General features: G+C 29.2%; 1 protein-coding gene across 2 annotated transcripts in view; it reads right to left on the reverse strand.

The window, feature by feature from the left end:
• Positions 1–1,281: 1,281 nt before the first annotated feature.
• The window catches only part of LOC142333430 (uncharacterized), a 38,392-nt gene continuing 14,903 nt past the window's right edge, over positions 1,282–24,770 (reverse strand). For both annotated transcript variants that reach the window (XM_075380506.1, XM_075380516.1), the window contains exons 7-10: positions 21,109–21,205; positions 16,450–16,691; positions 14,526–14,730; positions 1,282–2,702 (exon numbers count right to left, since the gene is read on the reverse strand). In XM_075380506.1, the coding sequence (XP_075236621.1) occupies positions 1,332–2,702; positions 14,526–14,730; positions 16,450–16,691; positions 21,109–21,205 (1,915 nt within the window). In that variant the 3' untranslated portion in view covers positions 1,282–1,331. The remainder of the gene's footprint in view (positions 2,703–14,525; positions 14,731–16,449; positions 16,692–21,108; positions 21,206–24,770) is intronic.

The following is a 24,770-nucleotide window of genomic DNA, read 5'->3' on the forward strand; positions in this document are numbered from 1 at the left end:
GGTGTATCATATTGTAATGGGTTGAAAAGCTTCCAGAAAGAAGAGATAAAATAAACAAAGAAACAGTAGGACAGTGAGGTACTGGTTCAACAGCAGGTTGAGATATAAATACTACCAGGGACCACCAGAGTGACAGTAGTTAGTAGTTTTTCAAGTTCGAGTTGCAGTGCAGTTAAAAGCTATTAACAGTAAGCATTTGGTAATAAGTATTCCATTTTGGTCAGCGGTTGAAAACAAGAAGCTATTTATTAATTTACTTGTGAAGTTTCTATTAGTCACTATAATGGGTTTAGTAAATTGGACTATTTTGGTATTTACAATTGTATATTTATTACTATTGTTATTTATTTTATATATTTGAGAGCAATAAAATGTATTTTTAAGAAATTTTTACATGTGTAATCTCTCAATATCCTTGTAGAACCATAAACTTGCAACAATACTTTACATGAATATTTACATACATGATAATTGCATGTAAGATAGGTGCTGTTTCAATGTAAGTAAGAGGAAGTTTTAGTTTCATGACAGTTGATAAAACTTGAAAATATCACTACCAATGTGAAAGCAAGGAAAAGTCAAGAAACTTGTCTCAAGATGGGGAAAACTATTCCATCAGAAGGAAAGATGATCATTGAAAGATGGTCACTGTCTTTTTGAGATGCTCATGTAATAAATTTCATTGACTTTCTGAAGAAGGGTAAAACATTAACCGGGGAATATATTCATCTTTGCTGTGTTTAAAATGAGGAAGTAAAGAAAAAATGACCACATTTGATAAAAAAGAAGCTTCCTTTTCACAAAGATAATGTATCAGCTTATTTGCCGATTGCAACAGTAAAACTGTTGAATTACACCTATGAAATTCTTCTGCATTGCCCCTACTCACTAGACTTTAACACTTTTGTACTAACACCAGTTTCCAAATATGAAAATATAACTTGTTGAGAAGAGAATTTGAAATGGTAAAACTATTACTGACATCTGCCTACTTTGATAAATAAATCATTTTATATAAGGATGGGATTGAAAAACGGGACTAAGTAAATACAGTACTTGAAAATTTTTCTTGAACAATTGTATCTTTTTCATTTCTGTATAGACTTATCAAGTAATAATATGGTTTCTTCTAACTACTGAACTAATTTTCAGATTGTAACTATACAATCAGTTCTTATTAAAATTATGGAAAAATGTTAATAGTTAAAAGTATAAAAATAAATCTGGGCATGGATCAGTATAAAAAAGATTTAAGAGGTAACAAATTTACAAATTAATAAAAAACAATAGTTTTTTAAAAAATGCTTTAATAAACCCTGATACAAGCATTATTAATCACTAGTTTGAGTGCAGTTACTTTCTTTTTTATTTTTTTTCTTTTTATGGGAAGAATGCTTTTCATCTGAATCTGAAACAGAGCTTCCTTCACTCTTTGTTCTCTTATGTTTTTTCTGTAAACTGCTTTTTTTTTTCTTTTTTTTCTTTTCCAACATTTTCCTTATTTTTTTTTTCCTACTTCTGTCACTTTCAGATTCATCAGATGAAGTTGAGTCACTATCGCTGTCATCTGAAGAGTCGAATCTTTTTTGTATAATTTTTACAATTTTCTTAGTACGGTGTTTTCTTCCTTTTTGTTTTTTTCTTTTTCTGTCTGAATCTGAAGAGTCGCTAAAACTTTCAGATTCAGATGTGTCTTTTTTCTTTTTTACTACTTTTACAAGCTTACCACGATGATAATACTTTGTTGCAACTGTAGTTTTACGTTTATGTCTGTGTTTATAATCTTCACTTGATGCCGATTCACTACTTGATGAACTGTTACTTGAATCAGAAGCAAGAGATGATGAATCGCTAGTTGTTGAATCTTTCCTTTTCTTTCTAGGCTTGGACTCTACTGATCGTTTTCTTTTTAACTTTTTCTCACTAATAATGCTGGATTCTCTTTGTTTAGAGGGTTCCTTCATAGGCGATTCCATTTCACATGGTTTAGATGTATTTAATTTAGGATCTTCTTCGATATCTAATTTTATAGACACACGATCTTCGCCTGTTTTTATTTCGACAACTTCTGAACTAGTAATTAAAGATGAAGTTAACAAATCACCGTTTTCATTTTTTTCCTTATTTCCACTAAAACCACTCTTACTGCTTACAGTTTTTTCTTCAACTACTCCATTTTCTTTTAGTTTCCCTACATGAGGGCTTACTTGCTTTTTATCATTATACTGTTCGGTTGAATGACTTCTATTACGAGAATTACTTCTGTACCGACTTTCTCTACTTCTATCATCTCTATGATACATATCCTTTTTCCTGGAGTCTGTTTCTTTTTTATCATCTCTTCTTCCAAAAGTATCAGTTCTAGAATTATGACTATAACTTCGCCTATCATCATGGCCTTTTCTTCTTTCATTCCTTTGATTCCCTTCCCATTTTTTAAAACTTTCCTGTCTTCTCCTATCATCTGATTTTCTACAATCATCAAATTTTCTTTTATCGGTTCGTCTAGACTCATTTTCTCCTCTTTTTCTCAATCTTTCATCATCTTGTCTCTTTCTATGATTCCAGACTCTGTTATCACGAAAACTATCTTCTCTGTTGTCTCGATAATTTTCCCGTCTAGTACTGTTTTTATGTTCATCAAAGGATAAACGCTGATTATTCTTATCTTTATCCTTTTCCTTATTTTTATCCTTATCATTCTGAAAAATAAAGGAAAATTTGATTATTTTTATAAAACATTTCATTAACATTATCTTAATTTGTTTTTTGGTTTTTTTTTAAAATTGTGCTTACTCTTGCTTCTAAATAAAAAGCAGCAGTTTCAAAGAGGAAGAAATAATACCAACAATGCTTAAACTCATTCTTTACTTGTTACACATTACAATGTTTGGGTACGTTAATTGCATTATTATTTACATTTATAATGTGCAAGTTATAATTTTTGTTTTATAATAGATGAACTGCAAAGGATGAATTTCACAAAGTTTTTCCATGTTGTTTGTTTCTTAAATGTGTTATAATTCTAGTAAAGTTTTAATAAGAGACTTTAAAACATATAAGTAGACCGGATTATATGCATTTGCATATTAAGCCCATTCTCACCGGTTATTGCATATTTTCCTTAAAACCTAGTGATGATGCACATTTTCACTATATTTACAATATTTTTCAGGTACCTTGTTGATAAATGAAATTTTAAGTTGTTATCGGCCAAACCTATTGGCTGCATGGCTCTTAGAGCGCATTTAGCAGCTGCGGAACAATACCTCTGATTGTTTATGTTTACAAAAGTAACAAAATGTTAAATAATTGTTAATTATCAAATTTATAAGTAGTTATTCAACTACTTACTAATTGTATGCTGATTTTGAAAAAAAAAACTAAAAATTACTTTTTTTTATTATTTAAAGTTTCATATTTTGACACTTGATGCATATTTTAAGCATTTTTCATGAATATTTCAAGCTTTTTATGTTGCATATAGTCCGGTCTCTACATATAAGGTCATTTACTTTAACTTATTTATAAGAATTCAAGTCAGAACCCAGTCTTTCCCCACTGTAGAAGTGATTTATCTAGAATAATGGATCAACTAACACAAGTCACAATATTTTTTTTTCTTTCATGAGTGTAGTATACTAGGTTTTGACAAATAAGAATGAGGGGGCTGTCATCAGAGAGATGATTGAGAGGGGTGGAAAAATAGTATATGAAGTTGCAGTATGAGTTTTTTGAGTAGCAATGAATAATGGTTATGAACAAAGTGTTTGCTGTTATAGCCTACATCAAAATTAAGTCATTTACTATAATGAAAATTCCATCGTAAGTTCAATATTCTGCCATTAAAGGTGACTGCACTTGTCAGCAAGTCATTTCAGACAAACTCATTTGTGATTACATAGAGATTACTGTTTTATCATATGACTACTATTTGATAGATACTGTTGAATGGAATGAAAGTCAGCTGTTTCGGGAGCAGTGGAAAAATTTTAAACATGCAAAACTGGTTAAACATTTTTTCAGGAATAAATATAATGTTTTTTTCAAAAACTAATCAGCTGCCTCATAAAGGGGGTTATGTTAGCTGATTACATATACAAATTAAAAAAAAAAAGTAAGTTTTAATGATTCCAGACCAGCTGAAATTTGAGTACATGTTAGCTTATATGATTAAAGTATAAAAAAAAACAGTCAGCTCCATGTATGGCAAGAATAAGACCAACAGCTAGTGCAGTGAAGACATCAAACAGTTTTGAAGGGAACCATCGATTTGAGGGCAACACTGGGTGTCTTTATTGTTGCTTCAGCTGACACCTTCTTTCTCAGATGCACACATAAATCACCTGACTGATTTATTGAAGATCTTGTCATTTTGTAGTACATGTCTACATCCTGGTTAGCTCAAACAGATTCACTTCTTCAACTACATAAAATATGTCATCCTTATACATATATACTACTAAAAAATAAATACTATTCATTATGAAATTTATCAATTTCACTAATTTATTTGATATAAGTTGATTATTTATCAGTATGAAAATATTAGTAGTATGCATTTGAAAGTTGTAAATTCGCTGTCTGAATAATAGTATTCAATCAGTCAAATTGACATAAATTATGTAGAACTGGGAAGTTTATCTGTGTTTGCTGTCAAGGATTTTCTGTCTATATTCTTCATATTAAACATATCAATTTCTTCCATCATTATCAATTGTTGATTTAATAGAATTTTCTTTCCTCATATTTGCTAAATATAGCTTTACATTACCTGTGAATTCAATATTTCCTTCGGAAAGAAAATTTTCAAAATGTAAAATTTGAAATGCTGAAGATAATAGCAGATGAACTGTTTATACCTATTGAAATGTTTTTCCAATATAAAATCGTTTACAGTCACTTGCCAATATATAGCTGCATTTACAATTACATTTGTAATCCACAATTATCAATAAATTTTCCATCAGCTTTAAAAAATGCATTACAAGAAATGATTCAAGATGAATGAATGAATTACTAAATCATATTTCCAAATTTTGAATTTACAATGAAACTTTAGCTAAAGCTTAATCATCTGCTAATTCCATGTAGTATTTATTACATTCTGAAGTAACTTTTAAACTTTGTTTCATTGTTTCCATAACAAAGAATATTTATTGGTGAACTATTTGATACTAGTAAGATAAGAAATCTTCTGTTTATTATTTGGATCAAGAACAGTCATATTACTGAAACCAACCACCGATGGTCTACCTTGGATTTTTAAGAAATCTGAAATTCAGATTAAAAAAAATTAATTTTATGCAATCTATTTAATTTTAATCTTAGACTAGTAGAACCAATTTCAATCAAATGAGACTGTTTTAACTAAAAATAAAGAACAACAAAGAAGGTCGATATAAAAAATATTGTGAGGGGTGAGGCAAGCAATAATTCCAAGAGTTCAATGCTCAGCCAGGCAGTATTATTAAAGGTTTGAAAGAGTACTGTGCATGGAATTTTGCAAAAATATTTATAGTTTATATATGAAATTCAGATTTTTTTTTTTTTTTCCAAAATGCTACTAGTCATAGAATGTGAATGTATTAAGAAATATGTTTTCAGGTCACTTGATTTCGCAGAACAAGTCACCTGTAATACTTTACCATCCAATCCCTAGACTTAATAACACCTAATTTTTATTTTTTTTATTTAGAATACTAACCGTATTCATTAAAAACCTTAAAACTGAGCAAATTGAATGACAACATCAAACAAGAAATCTGAAGTTCACTGACAAGAAAATTGCTGTAATTAAGAACAGTGTACAAAAAGCCACAACAAAAAATTTAGGAATTAAAATTTAATGTTACATCTTCTTAATGATGATCATAATCATCATAATCATTTGATCATAATCAAAATTAAGTAAAAATCTGATGCATAACTGTAAATCAAATTAAGGGTTATCAATTTGGTGTAAACTCCAGAGTAAAAATTTAAAGAACTGCATAGTATTCCTTTATTTTTTAATGCATGCTTGAAGAGGTTTTTTTTATTCTAAAAGTCTATTAAGTAATAATAAGGATAATAATAATAAACATTTCTTTCTTCTTCTAATTCAATTAATATTAAATCATTGTCAGAAAGAACTTAACTGGTAAGGACAATGAGATCAATATGCATAATGTACTCTATTCATCATTCTGCAATATATATATAAATAAATCGTGATGTGAATATATAGATGGTTAAGCAAATTAATCTTTTGTTACAGATTACACTTTTAGGGGTAATAGCTAAACCAAAGAAAATTTTAGAGGTAACTCTGTCACTCTGTCTCTCTCTCTGTGTGTGTGTGTGTTAGTCTAAGATCCGGCAGTTGATTTCCGCAGGTATCTGCTTTTTCAATGAAACTCGATTTATATGAATTATTTATGATAATTTAATACATTACTGCTGGGTTAGCTAGCAAAAATTAGCTGCAATTACCATTAATTAAATATATTGTAATTAATTTATTTTAATGAATTACAGCTATATCTTTTTAAGTGAATTAAACGTCATTTGAAAGAAAATGATGTGAAGAATGAAAAAAAAAGATTGCCAGCTCTCAGTGAGCTGCAATCTACAAGTTGCCAGGTGTAAACAGGTATGTTATAATTAATTATTTACGCTCATGGTGTTTTTCAAAAAAGTTATATACTAAATTGAAGTTTAATTTATTCTGTAAATGATAGTTGCACTGCATTCTTGTTTACAACATGAAGCAGCGAGTGCATTCCTTTTCTCTCGTTCACACTCATCCAGACTGAAAGTAATTAGTTCAAATAATGGCAATCACTACTTGTGGCCATTTTTTTTACAGGCAACCATGTGACATCGAATAATAATTTCTTCTGTAAGAAGAAATTATTATATAATTCAATTTAGTATATAATTTTTTGAAGAACAATGAGCGTAAATAATTAAAAATAACAAACCTGTTTACACCTGAATGCAACCCTCAAACCTGTTTGAGGTTGCAGCTCACTGAGAGCTGGAAACTATTTTTTTACATTCTTCACATCAATTTCTTTCAAATGACATTTAACTCACTTAAAAAAAAGTATTTTTGCTAAGCAACCCGGCAGTAATTTATTAAATTATCATTAATCATTCATTTAAATTAAATTCCATTAAAAAAATAGATACCTGCAGAAATCAGCTGCTGGATCTTTTACTAATATGATTCAAAAGCAGCATCCACTATTTTATGTTTCATTAATATTGTATCTTTATAAATAAGTTCTCACATTACATGTGAGAACCCAGGAAGTAGTGCGCAAGGAAGCTGCTCTTGGTGAAATGCTGGCGGAATGGCAGTCTACATGGGGCATTTCTACTAAGGGTCGACGGTTCCACTGGCTGATCGGAGATTGAGCCATGGTTCGGGAGGGGGTTTGGTGAACTAATCTATTGGCTCACCCAATTCCTGACTGGGCACGATGTGTTTCAATGTACCTCTGTGGAAGGAGAAGGCCAAGGATCCTAAGTGCCCATATTGTGGAGAATGGGATACTATGGAGCATGTTATTTTTGTCTGCGAAAGGGGGGGTGGACAAGAGATGTGAATGCGTTGCCGCTACAGGAAAGATTGCTGCGAACAACGTAGTGCATACCATGCTTGTCAGGGTCCACTATTTTGCGGCAGTGTCAAAACTGGTCACTGTAGTATTACAACAAAAGGAGAGTGATATGAGGGGGTGAGAGACAGCCTTCTGTGGAACAGTCATTAATCTGCGCGCCTGCATGGATGGGCGACAGTTATGATACACGGGGACAGTAGATCTCCTGAGCTCGAAGGCACCTCCAAGGGCTGTGTTATGCTTAATTGGGGGACTGGCCCTGGGAGGGGAGTTGGTGAGGTGGAGGTTTAGTTGGTAGGGCAACAGGTATATATATGCACTTTAGCATCTTGTGAAATTTATTAGCGAGACCAACACTTTGTCTGTAAATGGGATTCTCCTCTCACCAGAGTAAAAAAAATTTTTTATTATCTTAAGAAATCAAAAACACTGTTAGCACAATCCACTATATTCTACAATGTGAAACTTTCCCCTCAATGATGAGCTGCTTGGGTATGAATTGCACCTACTGTATACTTATCCAAATCACCTATTAATATTGTGAGTTTTTAAAGATTCAATAATCTTTTTTCATAATGAAAAAAAAAACAAATCAGAAATTTTTCAAATAGTAACAGTTTTTCATGATAAAATTTTGAATTTTTTAAACAAAATCAGTTTTCTTAATGAATTAATTATCAGAAATTTCATCCTATTTATCAGATTTAAGCAATTTTTTATATGGTTATCATCCTTTTAATTATGTAATGACTATAGCACGGTTATTGAATCTAAATACCACTGTAGGTTGGGAATCAATGAATTTTTGTCAAAAATTGATGGTAGTAATTGTTTAAGTTCTGATACCGTAAAAAAAAATATTATACATCAAGTAATTTGATATTAATACATAAATACTGTGGAGCATGGCTAACTAAAAAAAATATCTAAGTAAAAAAAAAAATAAATTTTTATATTTATATTTAGATTTTTTTTTCCAATTCAGGGTACTGTCAAGAAAAAAATATCAGCCACTTTTTGTATATATCTCAAAGTAGTATTTTTTGTATATTTTCCTTCATGAATCATTTCAATTCCTATTAATAATAAAATAGGACTATTTCTATTGTTCATTGAGCAATATTTCTGGGGGTTTTATCAGATAGCAAATTCTTTTGGGATGATCAAATCGATTTCTTTTACAAACCAATCTGTTTTGCTTTAATAAAATGCTAAGCTTGTCATCATTATTAAATATCTACTGCTCTTACATATATTCCCATTTGAATATTATATTATCTCTCAGAGCTCCCTCAAAAAGTTAGAATTAGTTTTCAGTATACAAAAATGGCAGGTAATTTCTTACCTCCATAAGTATGACTCATGTAGAGTGATAATTAGGAAATTAAAAATATTAACTTATCTTTCTGTATATATTTGCAAATATACGATCTTTATTAAAAAGAATAATCACTTATTTGTAAAAATTAATAAATCAACCTCTAACAGAGATAGAAAACAGTTATTCTTTTTGTGTAACTTAACACAATATTTTGGGTTATGAGAAAGGGTTTCTTGCCCTGCCATTTTTACTAAACTACTGAACCATATAAAAAATTTTTACACATATTTATTTAAATACAATTAAACAATTTTCTTTTACAGAAACTATATTACTCTGTTGAATTTTTAAATAACACTAATTAAAATGTTTTCCTGAATTTTCAGCATCCCATCCAATCTATATATATAAATAAGTGTTTGAATAATTTTCATGAATACCTTCTTAACTATGAATTATTTTTTAGTTTATGGGCTCTAATCTTATCGATTTTGTAGTTTATAATTGATTGTATATTTTGCAATGTTGCTCTATCATGGTTTCCCTGGATCCATCCAGGCAAATACTGGGGCAGTTCCTTTTTATATCCATGGAATAGCATGTCTACCCATTTCTGACATGACCTACATTAATGTTTTATTGTATATCAATCAGAATAAAAAAATTATTTATATAACTTTAAACCTTTTATTAATAGTTGATCTTAACACTGGATTTAGTTCATTGCAATATTGGATTATACTACAAGCCTTGTCATGGAACAAAATCATGTATGAGTGCAATAAGTTCTATGGTTCCCTAAATCTTTAATTTGGTTGTATGAAGAAAAAACTGTTTTCAAGGATTGGTTAGATGGAGAAATTTTACTGTAATGTAACAAATAAATATAAGAAATTGTTGAGTGTACCCAATCCATAATAAAAAGAAAATATTAAACTTTACAAAGTGGAAATTGAATTTTATTATAATTACATATAACTGAGATTATTTTGATACACTATATATAGAAAATAAAGCTACTCTACAGGCTTGAAGCTGACCAATGCACTATTTTAATAATAAAAAACTTTTTTCCACCTTCATTAAATAGAAAGTCTGGAAGCAGTCAATTTTTAATCGAACCAAGGATAGCCATTTAAATCAATTAGTATGACTCAGTTTAAGCTCAATAAATATACTATGCAAAAATTAAGGATTACTATATTTGTATTACAATTTAAAGGCAAATAACAATAAACAAGATTATTTAAAAAATTAAAATGGTTTTAAACATTCAAAATTATAATAAAATGAACAGCATTTCCTTACACTATAAAAATAGGAATCACCTAGGTAGGAGTAAAATGGGCTCCTCCCATTCAAATTATCAGAAAAAAAAATAATACCAGTGCAAAACAAATTACACAATAAAAAGAGAATATATTAAAAATTTCTACATTTTAATATTTACAAATATACAACAGCCTTTCCTAAAAATTAACAATACTCTCTTGATTCCTGACAGCCATAATACTTCTGTTTATGAGAAAGCGCCTTATTACATTTTAGTTACAATTTTTAATAAATTATTTTAAAAATCTGAATTATTACTGGTTGAATTAAGAATTTCAAATTTTCACAACCAGTAATACTTGATGTTTTTCAAATACTAATTTAATAAACCTGAATTTTTTTTTGCATACTCGTTTAAAATGTAGTTACACACAAATTAAATAAAAATATATATTTCATTCTATTGATTTTCAATTATTTCTGAAACGTAGGTTCATCACTATCATTTCATACAATGTTATTATTTTTTGTAGTATTAAGGTAGGCGGTTTCTTTTTTGTTCATTAATTCTGTACTCTGTTCAACGTATTTTTACCCAACAGCATTTATTTATTATACCCAGTATCATTTGTTTATATACCCAATAGCACTTGTTTATGCAACAGCATACCTACCATTCTGAAGTGACTTACACAATATACAAATCAACACTAATTTTTAAAAGTCTTGGAGCAAAAAGTCATACAAGGTCTGTAAATAAAGTAATGAGACTGGTTCAGAAATATTTTTTATTTACAATCCAATTACACATGGACTATCACCTTCGAATTAGTTCCCTTGGGAAGCCATGCAATGCTTCAAACGGTTTTCCCATTCTTCATAGCAGTTTTGGTACTCAACTATCTAAGATTCATCACCAGTAATAACATTTTTTAGAAAATCAGGATCAGTTTCAATTCACCCTAGATCGCAGCACACTTCCACCCTGTTGTTTTTCTGTTCAACAATCAGGTTTTTGAGACCAATTTTGCATGAACCTTATTCATGTCCAATTTGTTTGTCAGAATTTGATGGACTGTGGTATGGTTTAAATTCAATTGTTCTGCAATCATTCTGACAGTTAATCACCGGTCGTACCATATCAAGTCTCTGATTCGCTCAACACTGTCATCACATTTTGACGTTAACAGTCTTCCAGAGCGTGGATTGTCCACAACTGATTCCCAGCCATCTGAAAATGCTTTAAACAACCTTAAAAGAAGGGCGCGTGACAGAGCATCATCTCCATATGTACTTTTCAATTTTGAAAATGTTTCAGTAGCATTCTTACAGAGTTTAACATAAAATTTGATTGCATAACGTTGCTCAAAAATAGTATCACTCATTTTTGTAATGCACAACAGAAACTTGTTTCACAAAAAGTTTGTTTACATCTCATGTGGTAACAATAGACTAAAATTATTAATACCTAATATAAATCAGCTGTTCATATAACCATATGTTTACTAGTAACTTTACAGTGTTGCCACTTTGGCTGCCAAGAAAAAAACTAGTCTCATTACTTTATTTACAGACCTTGTAGGCATTGCTGGTAATCAGGCGTAACAAATAGTAATATCTATTTTTAAATATTGCCTCTAAGATACAGCTCAACATGTATGCCAGGTTTGAATCTGTTAAAAACCTAATGGTGTTTGTTACAAAAAGCAAAAGAACAAACGGTAATATAACTGTGTGATAATATAATTTGTTGTCTTTATTAGGTGAATATTACAACATAATAATGATGTAATACTATGCCTTTACATATACTCCATTTTACTATATGTCAGGCTAACAAGCTTTACCCAAATTGCAAAGTGTAATTTGAAGAAATATCTTCATTTTTTCTAGAAATCAAATTCATTAATAGCTACACACCATTTATTTTTTATTGCAAAATCTGTATTTTAATTTTTTAAATTATATTTCATATAATTGCTAAAAAAAAAGATGGAGACAGGAAAAACAATGGTGTTAATAATTTATAAAATGGGAGCTACTGACCAGTACACACACCTCAGAAAATTAGACATTCTGTTAGTTTATAGTAGTGGGTTAAGCTTAATTGCTTCTGCTAAAATCCTAAGGTTAGCAAACTGAATAGTTACCCATATAATATTTGGCATTCATTTTTTGCCTTCCTCTGCTTTAATTCTCTGTAATGCTCTTTAAAATTATGTTAATATTTCAGGGTGGGAGGTAGTGAGGAAGATGTAGAAGGGAGGAGTATTAATTTTGAAGTGCAATGTAATGTAAGATGCAGGAGATAAGGTGAGCCTGGTTTGGACCATTCATAATAGTCAAGTGTATTATTAATATTTAACGGTCAGAACTATGGAAATTTTTAAGTTATGTGTAATCAGTAATTGTTTACCAGAAATGTCTAATGGAAATTTTTGTTTGTACAAGTATATATTTTTTGTGGTTGTTTCCTATTTGAAGGCCTTTGTTCATTACTTCTAGTAGATGATATATTGAAAAGTGATGGATATATCAAGATTCTGAAGGAAAGGGTTGTGACACAGCTTCAAAACAAATTTCCACAAGGCAACAGAGTGTTCCAACAAAATTTGGCACCATGCCATACTGCCAAAAATGTGGAAAAAAAGCGGAGTTTTCATAGAACTAAACATTAAAGATGCTCCTGTGGCTAGTAAGTCCCCCAGACTTAAACCCAAACTGAAAATCTTTGGGCAATAATAAAAAAATTATTCTCAAAAATTAATTTTACCACAAAGATTGACCACATTAAAACAATAATATCTGAATGTTTTCATGATGATGAAATAAAAAAAAACGTTTAGTGCACTTGTTGAATTGATGCCAAATTAATATTAATTACTACATATTCACAGATTGTACAGGCTTTTTCTTTTAATTTAAATCAAGTTATTTTTTATTAAATCACATCTGAGTTCGGATTAATTTATAAGCTACTGTGTACATACATATATATATATATATATATATATATATATATGAATATTTGTAAACAGTATACATCAGTGGACCCTAATTCCCTAAAGAATCAGTGGATTTATCATCTTAATTATTATTTTGATAATATTGTCTATTAATCTGTCACCTTTGCCCCAAGTATAGTGAAGAATTTTATTTCAGTACAATTTCTTTTTGATGAATTACACTTCTTGTATGAAAATAAATCACATTATATTATTATCCATCATTATATATTTTTACAAAATCATAACAAGAATGAAGAAACTTACACAACTGTGCTGGAATAATTTAGAAATGAAGGTGTATAAATAAAAATTACAATATCATGAAAAATATTTTATTCAGTAGATTCTCTCAGTAACAATGTACTGTAATACGGTAAGATATATTTTACTTGCTTAATCAGTTTACTTAATTAAAATCAATTTAGTTTTTAAATGTAACGTGTACTGTTCATTTTCCAAAAACTATATTCACTACCCTTTATGTTTGCATGAAAATAATATGCATATTAGTTTGTGTTGTGTTATGACTAGGCCTAACACCTACTATTTCCTGAGAAATTCATATTGTCTTTATACAATTATAAGACTACATTCTATTTCCTTCCAATTACATTATTAGTCTCAGAGTAGAAATATCTTACAGGATCAATTAAGGATCAATATCTTAAGGATCAATACCTTTCTTGTATCATATTTTATTGTTTTTATTTGTCCATTTGCATAACTTCATATTGCATTGGTCTTTCTCACATATTTCTTATAAATTAATCATATATAGTAATTATTATGTTCAAGAAATGTAAACGCTTAGTGATTTCATTAGATAACAGATTTGGTGCATTAGAAAGATTGGATGAAGACAAGTCACTGAAGAATATAATTATTGTTTTTGGTGTTGGTAAAATAAACATTAAAGACTGAAAAACCTACTACCCTTATCATTCAAGAATCCACAATGATTCTTCACAAACCTGTTATATTCTAAAGAAACAAATTTGGATATTTTGATGATGCACTCTGGCTGTTATTCATTTAGCAGATCTGTTATTCATATCTGTCTGTTCACAACATATAATATTATTCATAACAGAGAAATTTAATGGGCTGCTATTAATTAATGGTCTGATAATAAAAGAAACAAAAAGCATATTTTTTTAAATCTTGCAATGGATAGATTTTATCAATACAACACATTTTACAACCACTACAAAATTATGCATGAAGATGAAACAACTTTCACGTATCCAATACTCCAATTCCAATAAAGTCTGTTAAGAAAGAGTCTACCAAATAAAAAAGAATAATGAAATTTACCTTGTCAAAATACTCTATGCCTTTGCCCTTTCCTCTCCATCTCATTTTCGCAACACTCTGACTGAAATCAACATGAATCCTTCGATCATCAATAAGAACATTGTCCATCTTGAAATATGCTTCTTCACAAGCTTTTTGATCTTCAAATTCAATGAAAGCATACTGTAAAGAATCTCCAGTCTCGTGGTCTCTAATTACTTCACAACTGTAAAAAAAAAGAAGATTTAACACCTTTACTAATCCAAGATTCTGATTTTTGCATCCCCACTGATATTCATTTTTTTTGTTCATTTACAGTCAATGCTATCTATTCACCTTCAAATACAAGAACATCTTGAACAAACATCCCATATACTACATCAACAAGTAGAAGTGTTAATTCTGTTGTAAGCAAAAACAACTCTTTTTACAATACTAGATCATTGGTTCCAAGCCTGATCATAGTAATCCAATAAAACTTCATATTCCAAAATGTATTACTACTGTACCACCAATTCACAAAATAAATATTTAGTTACATGATTAACATTTCAATATATTAAAAAATGTTAAAAAAATTTTGTCAGATAATTTTTATAAATTATAAATGTAGACCACTTAAACGTTATAAAAATACACATACATTTAAAAGTCAACTAATTAATTTACATCAATTCAAGAAAATGGGATCAATTTGATAAAATTTTGGATATAAACGTGCATTCTTTTCTGAGATTCCACCTTACCTTAATTCTGACTTGAATGCTATCAAGATAATACAGTCATCTGTGAAAAAGCATGTAGAGACCTAACATTATGTATTAGATATTTGAAAATTACAAAAATGAAACAATAAGGCTGACTGAAAACATTTTGCAGTTGTCCGACAATTAAAACTAATTGGGAAGGAATTAGGACACATTAAAAAATTGAGAGAAAAAGTGGTTAGCGACAGTTTTGATAAATATACTTAAAATATTGTATTTGCAGAAGAATGTATACATGTAATTAATTTTTATGCAAAATAATTAATTATTACTAAATAATAGACCTTTTATAAATCATCCTTAGAAAAGATAAATCACCCTTAGATAGGATTATAGACCTTTATAAATAAAAAGGATTATCTTGAATAACCAGTTTTCTTATTATTTACATAAATTCTCTTTGATTACATGCAATAAAAATGACTTTTTTAATTCAAAATCAATTTTTAATAGGTTTAAAAAGTAACAATTTACTTCAATATTTAAACACCACTGAAGATTTAATTTTTCATAAGAAAATGTAATATCAATTTTTATTAAAATTTGTGTCAAGTTGAGAAGTGTTTTAATTCACTAGTAGATTAATGCTTTCAGGATACCTTGCCCAATCTATGTTGTGTTTACTGTGAATTAAAAATAGTCAAATACAACGAATTGGAAATATTAAAAAAGAAGACCAGCATCATTATTAACAAAATTTTGTTTCTACTTAAGCTGCAAGAATTGAGTCTAAACTTCTATTATTAACATGGCAACTGAACCACATTAAAACAAAAGAAACAGCATATCAATGTCTGGTGAAACATATGTTTGTGTGGTAATAAATTTGTTCAATTATAAACCACGATGTAATCAATAAGCATGCTATGTCGTCTAACACACCACACATAATAACTATTATCATTTGATGCACATTATATTGAAGTATATAATTACAACAGAACATGCATTTATCGTGCAATAAACAGTTCTGCAATTGTTTTTCTATTGTAATAAATGAACAATAAAGATTAATAAAATGTATTCAGTAAATAAAATTTATTAAAGAATAAAAAACAAATTGTGATGATTAACATGGAAAAATAAAAGAAGTTCTATCATTAAATGTAACATTTTTTATAAGATAAAATATTAAAACTAAGGAATAAAAATGTAAAAATATTGGCAATATTAACTACCTTTTAACTTTACCGAAACGACTAAAAATTATCTCCAAATCATCATCAGTAGTAACTGGGTTTAGTTTACACACAAAAAGTACATTTTCTGGGGGAGCCATTTCAGCATCAGGCAGATCTCCTACAATTTCTAAAATTGTTGCACGTGCTTGAGCCTCCCTGGATTGTTTCATTTCCTCTACCTCTGCAGTAGTCATTCCAGCTGTTTCATCAATTTCCTCATCAGCACCAATTCGTCCATTCTAAAAAAATTTTTTTTTTAATATAAAAAAAATCTGATTGTTTACAAAGTCTACAAAGAAAGAAGATATATATGATTAGAAAGTGTATCATAGTCAACTAAAATGTGGTTGCTGTATACATTAATTCTGGGAATGACAATCTATGTAATAGAAGTATATACTTAAAAATATGAATAATACACAGGTGGTTCATGGAAAGCAATATGAAAATAATGAAAAAAGTTAATCTGGAAATGCTCTGTTAGCAAGTTATGGCTAGCAAAAAAATTCATCCTGATTTCTGGGGAAAGAGTGAAACCATAAAGAAATTCTATGAACCCAAATTAGGCGTACTTTATGTTTCTTATGGTTTTTGGCCTGACAAATTGAATAAAACAGGTTCCAGAAGCATATCTCCAGTAGTTTTCATAATATCTGATGCAAAACAGAAAAATTTGTTGTAATTAAAAAACTTTATTAAATCAACTAATAAATGCATAAAATTTATTCAAAATTTGTAGAGAATTTAATTCTGAGAAAACCGATGTAAATTAGCCCAATAAAAGACAAACATAAGTTCAAGAAATTTGATTTTATTACTAACACTTACTGTATGAAAACTTTTAAATGTTATTAACTTGAAAAAAAATGAAGTTAACATACAATTGATACAATGTTAAAATAATAAAAATGTAATTGATACATTTAATAAAGTTTATGGTGAATTTTCAAAAATTTGTCCTTCTATTCAATTGCAAGTGTTGACTGCTAGTGTTGCTCTCTGCAATTCTGCACAACTTTACTTGATCTGTGTGGCGTAATCTGTAATACAAGCTATCAATTCTTCACACGTTGAATGTTTCTCTTGTATACAATACTTTTCATCCAACTCCACATGCAAAAACCTAATGCTATTAGATCAGATATCTTGGTGGCCAGGAGGATGGCCCACCTTGGCCAATCCATTACTCTGGAAATTGCTCATTTAAGTATGCTGATACAGCACGTGAGGAGTTGGGAGGTGCACCAACATGCTGAAAATACATGTGGTATCTTGATTCTGATGGCACATCTTCTAATAGAAGCAGCAACTGTTCCTTAAGGAAATGTAGATTTCTGGGAGAATGAATTGTCTGACTAGCTAATCGTAAACTAGAGCACAGTATACATTGGTACTAAATCAGTGTTGGAAATTACATACTATTGTCATGTGTGAATTGACTTCTGCCCAAATGTGTTTGTTGCAAAGGTTATTGATGCCGTTAAAGTGAGCAACTAAGCCTCATCAGTAAATAAAATGAACCATGCAACTGGCAGTGGTTCACATTCAACTAGTTGCAATATTGAAATGAAGAAAAGATATCTTGGTTGAAGATTTTGCATTTATTGATTGTGGTAAGGATACAGCTTATTGTTACAGTGTCCTCCAAACCACAGAGTGGGAAATTCCAAATTGTACTAACACCAGACTGTGTTGAGTAGTCTTGATAATGATTTCATCATTATCGCCATCATAATGGGCAGAATGGTTGTGGTGAGTACTAATGCTGGAAGTATATCTGTTTCTCATAGCATACAGAACGTTCCACTAATTGTTTAAGGATTTGGAATACTCAGTTATAAAAACATCTTTGATATTCTGCAGCAGCAGCAGTTGCATTGCCGGCACACATCCTCAAGACAAATATCATGATGTGTGTACTCCTTAGTCATAAAACAAAAGCATTACTGCAGTATGACAACAATTAAAACAAACACAAATACTTTAACTCTACTGGACAATTCACATCATTAATGCAAAATATGCAATGCACTAATGACAGCATAAAATACATTGTTGGCCAACTGATTTCTGCATTATAAAGTTATGAAGTTATAATCTCTCAAATTTTCAATTTGACACTATTTTTGTTTCATTGCACTTTGTAGGAAAGCAAACATGATTTGTAATCCCTTGACATGCAATCCCTTTGTTTTCACACAATAAGTGTTGGTATAAAATCAAATTCATTTAACAAATGTAAAAAAAAAACGTATTTTTAGACAACAAACTTTTCTGTTTTAGTTGGATATAATGAAAATTACTGACGATATGGTTCTGGAATCTGTTTTACTCAATTTTTCAGGTCAAAACCCTAAAGAACCATCAAGTCTATCTCTTAATTTGAGTTGCTAGAATTTCAGTAAGGTTTTATTTCAATCTGTTTACGCCATTCTAACGTAAAGTTTCCGTTATTTTCTACGAATTCCAAGCTAGGGTGGGTCCCGTTGTCTTATTACAGGAATGTTAAATTTCACTTTGTTTCAAATTTTTGTGTTTGTCAAAACTACCTGTTTCTATTATTTGTTCTAGTGTTCGACCCTCCCTCCGTCATCCTTAGTGACCGCGTCCATACTTCTATCGAATTATTTTTGACTACCCTTTTCATACACCCGTTATTCTTTCGTCCCCTTACTAATACATGCACACATCTCGTCTTTTACACACACTCTCTCCTGTCCACTACCTGGATCTGGTTTTCCCCTTTTTCTTTCGCCATCTTTTCGGCAGAGTAGATCCAACATCTCACCAGTGCAGTCGCCTATGGCCATACTCTCCTGCAAACTTTGTGGTAATATTCTCATTCAAGCAGAATCTCAAAACTCGTCACTACACATCTGAGATTCTACGCATCGTTCTACCACCAAACCACATCACACCTCTGTATTCCTGATACACCCGTGCAGACTACGCCCAGGATTACATATGTATTCATCTGTACTTGCTTTTACAAGTTCATCTCTTGCTAATATTTGTGTGTGATACAGGCAAGTGCAAATTATTCATTATTATTCATATTAAACGTTTATGTTATCCTTGTTCATGTGTAGCCCATTTTATGGGTTATTTAATCCAAACTATCGTTCTTATCAAATCTACTTTTAATTTAAACACTACTTCAGAATTATAAAACTTATGTGCGATATATTTCATATATTATTATTGATAACTATTATTATATTTCGTGTTGTTCATCAAAAGTTCGTGTTCAAACATCAGTTACTCAGAGCAACTTACCTTTACTTGAAAGGTTTATTGCAATCAACTCTATCATTTAATCTAATTTAACTTGTTAATCGCCGAGATTAATTCTTATCTATTCATGCACTGAATTCATAGTCTCTTAAATTAATCTAAAGAAAATTACTCCAGATATGAAGTTATGTTTTTGTGCTTCTTTGTAACTTAATACTTTCAAGAAAACTTACTATTAGAATAAATTCTATTTATATTATTATTTATTTTAATGTGTTTATATTGTGATTTAACGCCTTCTATACTGAAATTATTGTAAACAACTCTCTTATTTTCCGACTCTGTTACACACTGTGTATTTATAAAGGTTTATTCATGTATTTTTGTATTTAACAGCATTATTCATTTGTTAATTCAGCTGATATATTAAGTAGTATTAAGTCATGCTAATTTCATAATTTCCTGTTATGTTTTAAGATTATAATTATAACATAAATTCATTTGGTACTCTTTCAATAAAGTCCAATTTCTTTTGGCAAATACTAGCTGTGTGTTTTTTGTTAACTTTACCCAACACAGTCTCTGCACAGGAATCACGGCAAAATTGCTAGCCATTACTCGCTAACAGAGCGTTTCCAGACCCATGTTTATAGGAACATTTTTCATTATTTTCGCAAGTAGAATGAGCTCAGTAAGCTTGTAACACTACGTGAATACCTTGTAAAATGATGGATTCATATTATGAAACATAATTCTGACTAGAAACCTCCATTTATCTTAACTATATGACAAAAGGTAGGATTTTCATCAGACCAATACTATGTTACAAATAAATTAACAAAAATAAATCTTAACCAATGATATATGAATATTCCCAAAAATATATGTGGGAAAATTTGAAGCAATATTATTTTTTAACTGGAAAAGTAGTAACTCCTGTTACTAGCAGATTAAATTTTTAGGGATTTTGAATAACTATGAATACAGAAAGTAAAAAATCTTGGACTGTAATATGCAAATAAAAAAAAGAGAGTGTGAGAGATATTTATATATATATGATACTAATTAAAATTACTATCATATATAGAAAACATGAAGTCAATTAAATAAAATAATTGCATATATTTAAATATGATGTCAATTATGATTTAAAAATTAAAATTAACTTGAAAAATAAAATAATTAGTAGATTTATACCATGTAACCCTGGCCATTCAATACTACATTACTAAATGGATTTTAAATTATTTATATCAATTCTGATTATATCTATTTTTATCTAAAAATGTGCAGCCATCTGTTACGGCAGCATGTTTTTAAAAATACATATATATATATATATATATATATATATATATATTTTAATTATGCATTAATAAAAATGCATAAACTAAATTAAGTTATCTATATGAACAGACTTACTTGAAGAGTTAACTGAGATGGCTCTGGAGAAGCATCAGGAACAACCAAGCCAGATGGATCTTCAAAGGGATCTTCTAAGATGACAGTGTGAGTGATCCTAAATAGATAAGTAACTATACTAAATTAACAATTTAATTTTGTGTCAAAAGTACAAATTACAAATAAAAGACTGCTTATTGACTGTTCATATACTGATAAACAATACATTGAACCATTATTGCAAAATATTTATTTAATAAATTAAACCAAATTGTTGCTGTAGTTTGAATATTATTTATATAATACATTGTTCAACTCTTAAAAGTAATCTTTTCTTAATCAAGGAAAAATAATAAAAATTTTCTGGACTGATTAAATCTTAAGACGTTAAAAATTAATGTCTAATAATTTCTATAACCCAATTACTTGTAATGATTGCAGTTTGCTACCCACCACTTACCACTGTGGTCCCTTGATTTTGACCACTATGCTTGCCACCATGAATTGATTGTAAATGACAGTTTTCATACTTTTTTTACTACATATCAACCGAGTCTATTTCTAATTTGACAGACATCAGTTCTGTGTAGAAATGTAAGGTTTTAGATAATTACTATTATTATTATATTACTTTTCATTAAGTGCATGATTGTTTTAATTAATTTTCTATAGTTTTTATTAACCTCATTGTTTTAGATTCATTATGGTTGTTTTTTACATGTGTCTGAATTATGAAGTTGTGAATGACAGTTTTCATACTTTTTTTACTACATATCAACCGAGTCTATTTCTAATTTGACAGACATCAGTTCTGTGTAGAAATGTAAGGTTTTAGATAATTACTATTATTATTATATTACTTTTCATTAAGTGCATGATTGTTTTAATTAATTTTCTATAGTTTTTATTAACCTCATTGTTTTAGATTCATTATGGTTGTTTTTTACATGTGTCTGAATTATGAAGTTGTGAATAAGATTTAATTAAAATAAAGTTAATTTAAGACTATGTGGAAAAGTGCAACTTAGAAGATTCTTTTATTCCAGTTTCTTACTTTGTAATAGGAGATAATAACATTATATCAAATCCACTGTTTTAAGGGCAAAATAATTTCAATTATTGTACACTCTATACACATATATTAAAATAATAAAAATATATTCACGTAAAATAAGTCAGAGTACTAAACAAACTGGATGAATCTGTTATATAGTACTTAATTATAGAACACATGCTATTGTATTTCAGCATTTTTAAAGAGTATTACTATGCCAGTAGTAGTATATAGTATGTTATAGTTGAAACTGTCCTGTTCCATCAGTTCATGTCCTCCAAATTTGAATAAAAAATTTTTTATGCTCTTGGCCTTACATTAAACAAAGATGGAAGTGTAAAAACAATATGTGTACCTGATTATGTAGTGGTAATGAAAGGCCACAGAATGGGTACATGCTGCTCTGCACATTACCAGTATCATTTGGGTTATCTGAAGTTGCCAGTGAACAGCAGATTTTACATAAAGCTCTATAATTCTATTCCAATAAAATCTAAGTTACTAATGCACAACATTGATAAGATTATATTGAAGTAATTTTTTGGCAGTTATTAAATTGATTAATGAAACTAATAATTGGTAAACAACAACTTACTGACGAGAGATTTAGGTAATCTTCATTTATCAGGTTTTATTGATTTATTAATTCCACAGAAATGAAACCTTAAAATGGGAAAAATAAAGAAATAATTAGCAATATTTTTTCTCTACTTGACAGTCAGGAAAGAAAAACAAAGGAGTTAAATGACCTGCATATAAATAATGCAAAAATTCTTTTTCATTATTTCATAAACTAAGTTATCAATTCATACATTTAACATTTACAAAAGTAAAATGTAAGCGAACAGCAAAAGGTTAAGAGACTTGTTATATTCAACTTCATGAGCCATGAATTTCAAATTAGATCAAATTTGAAGTGTTTTAATGAGGAACTCATTTTGAGATATCTTAGAGTGAAATAAAACCTGAAGGTCTAATAATTGTTTCAATTTGTAAATTTTTAATAAAAACAAAAAATTTTATATTATTTTCATAAAATTCTTAAAGTGCATAAAGAAATTTAAATGTAAATAAGTGAACACTGCCTCAGATTTTAACTTAAGAATAATCAATGTGATATAATGTCAAACGGTTATAATTCTATTATCTAGATGTGATACAACCTACTTTTTATCAACCTTTTTCTTTTTCCTGTTTAACCTCCGGTAACTACTGTTTAGATAATTCTTCAGAGGATGATATGTATGAGTGTAAATGAAGTGTAGTCTTGTACATTCTCAGTTTGACCATTCCTGAGATGTGTGGTTAATTGAAACCCAACCACCAAAGAACACCGGTATCCATGATCTAGTATTCAAATCCGTGTAAAAATAACTGGCTTTACTAGGTCTTGAACGCTGGAACTCTCGTCTTTTTATCAACCTACTTATCTAATTGTAACACAACCTACTTTCAAATTATCCTTCTTTGTGAATTCATAATTTGGCTACAAGTTTAGTTGTTCAAATTTTGAATATTTTTAACATTGATTAGGCTTTGTAAGATAAAGACTTTATTGATGAATTTATAAATTTTTAACTTTGAACCTTAGAATAATGGTCTTAAGAAGTTTGTTATTCTATTGAAAATACGATGTGATTTTTCATTTATAAGTTACCTGCCAAATTTTTTGGGTTTAATATTATTGATAATCAATTTTTGTTTAAATTTATGCTTTGCTCAGACAAATTCTTCCCATCCAAGTTGATCAAAAGAAAATGTGGGAGATGTTTAAACTTTGTTACTAATGGAATAAGTATTTCATCTGAAAGAACATGCGAGCTTCACACAGGGAAACACAAACATAACACTAATTTCTAAATAAAATGAAGCAATATATGAAAATTAAAAAATCTTAAGATAACAATCTTACTCAGTTACTCAAACATTCAGTTAACATCCTAGCTCCAAGTTTATATAAATATAATTAATCAATTTGTTTTTACAACTGTTTTTCTATAAACAAAATCTTAATTTTCAAAAATTAAACTATAAATAAAATATATTTTGAAATTTAACATCACAATTATTGTCAAATTTCAGGGCTGAGCAGCATTTCAAATTTTTTTGAAAAAGCCTTTTGTAATAGATTATAGTTTAATTCAGAGGCAAACAGCTTGTTGAATGTGGACCAATATGGTTTCAAAATAATATGGAAATAGAGGGTTGCTCTTGTGGAATTTGTGGGTACTGAGTAAATGGTTTTGGGTAAATCATCATCCACCACTGGTATTCTTTTGTTATTTATTGAAGTTCTTTGTATCAGTAATGGTTGTTGTTGAAGGCTATTCAGTATGAGATTAAGGAGAGTGTACTGGATTTGTTTCAATCATATACTGGATATTGGTGGTTATCAAAGAACACTAATATATAGCAACAGTAAGTATGACAAATCCTTCTGAAAAATGGTAAGTCATGATATCTTTCAGTGTGACTTTCTCTGTTGTTTTTAGTAAATGACCTACTGTAGCAAATTTTAATTAATATTATGTTGTTTGAGGGCCATTCAAATATAAACTGGAAATTGTTTACATAGCTTTATTGATATTAGATAAAATTACAAACAAATTACCTTACTTTTCCATACAAT

This window comes from Lycorma delicatula, chromosome 1 (genome assembly GCF_047948215.1).
Source record: "Lycorma delicatula isolate Av1 chromosome 1, ASM4794821v1, whole genome shotgun sequence".
NCBI lineage: Eukaryota > Metazoa > Arthropoda > Insecta > Hemiptera > Fulgoridae > Lycorma > Lycorma delicatula.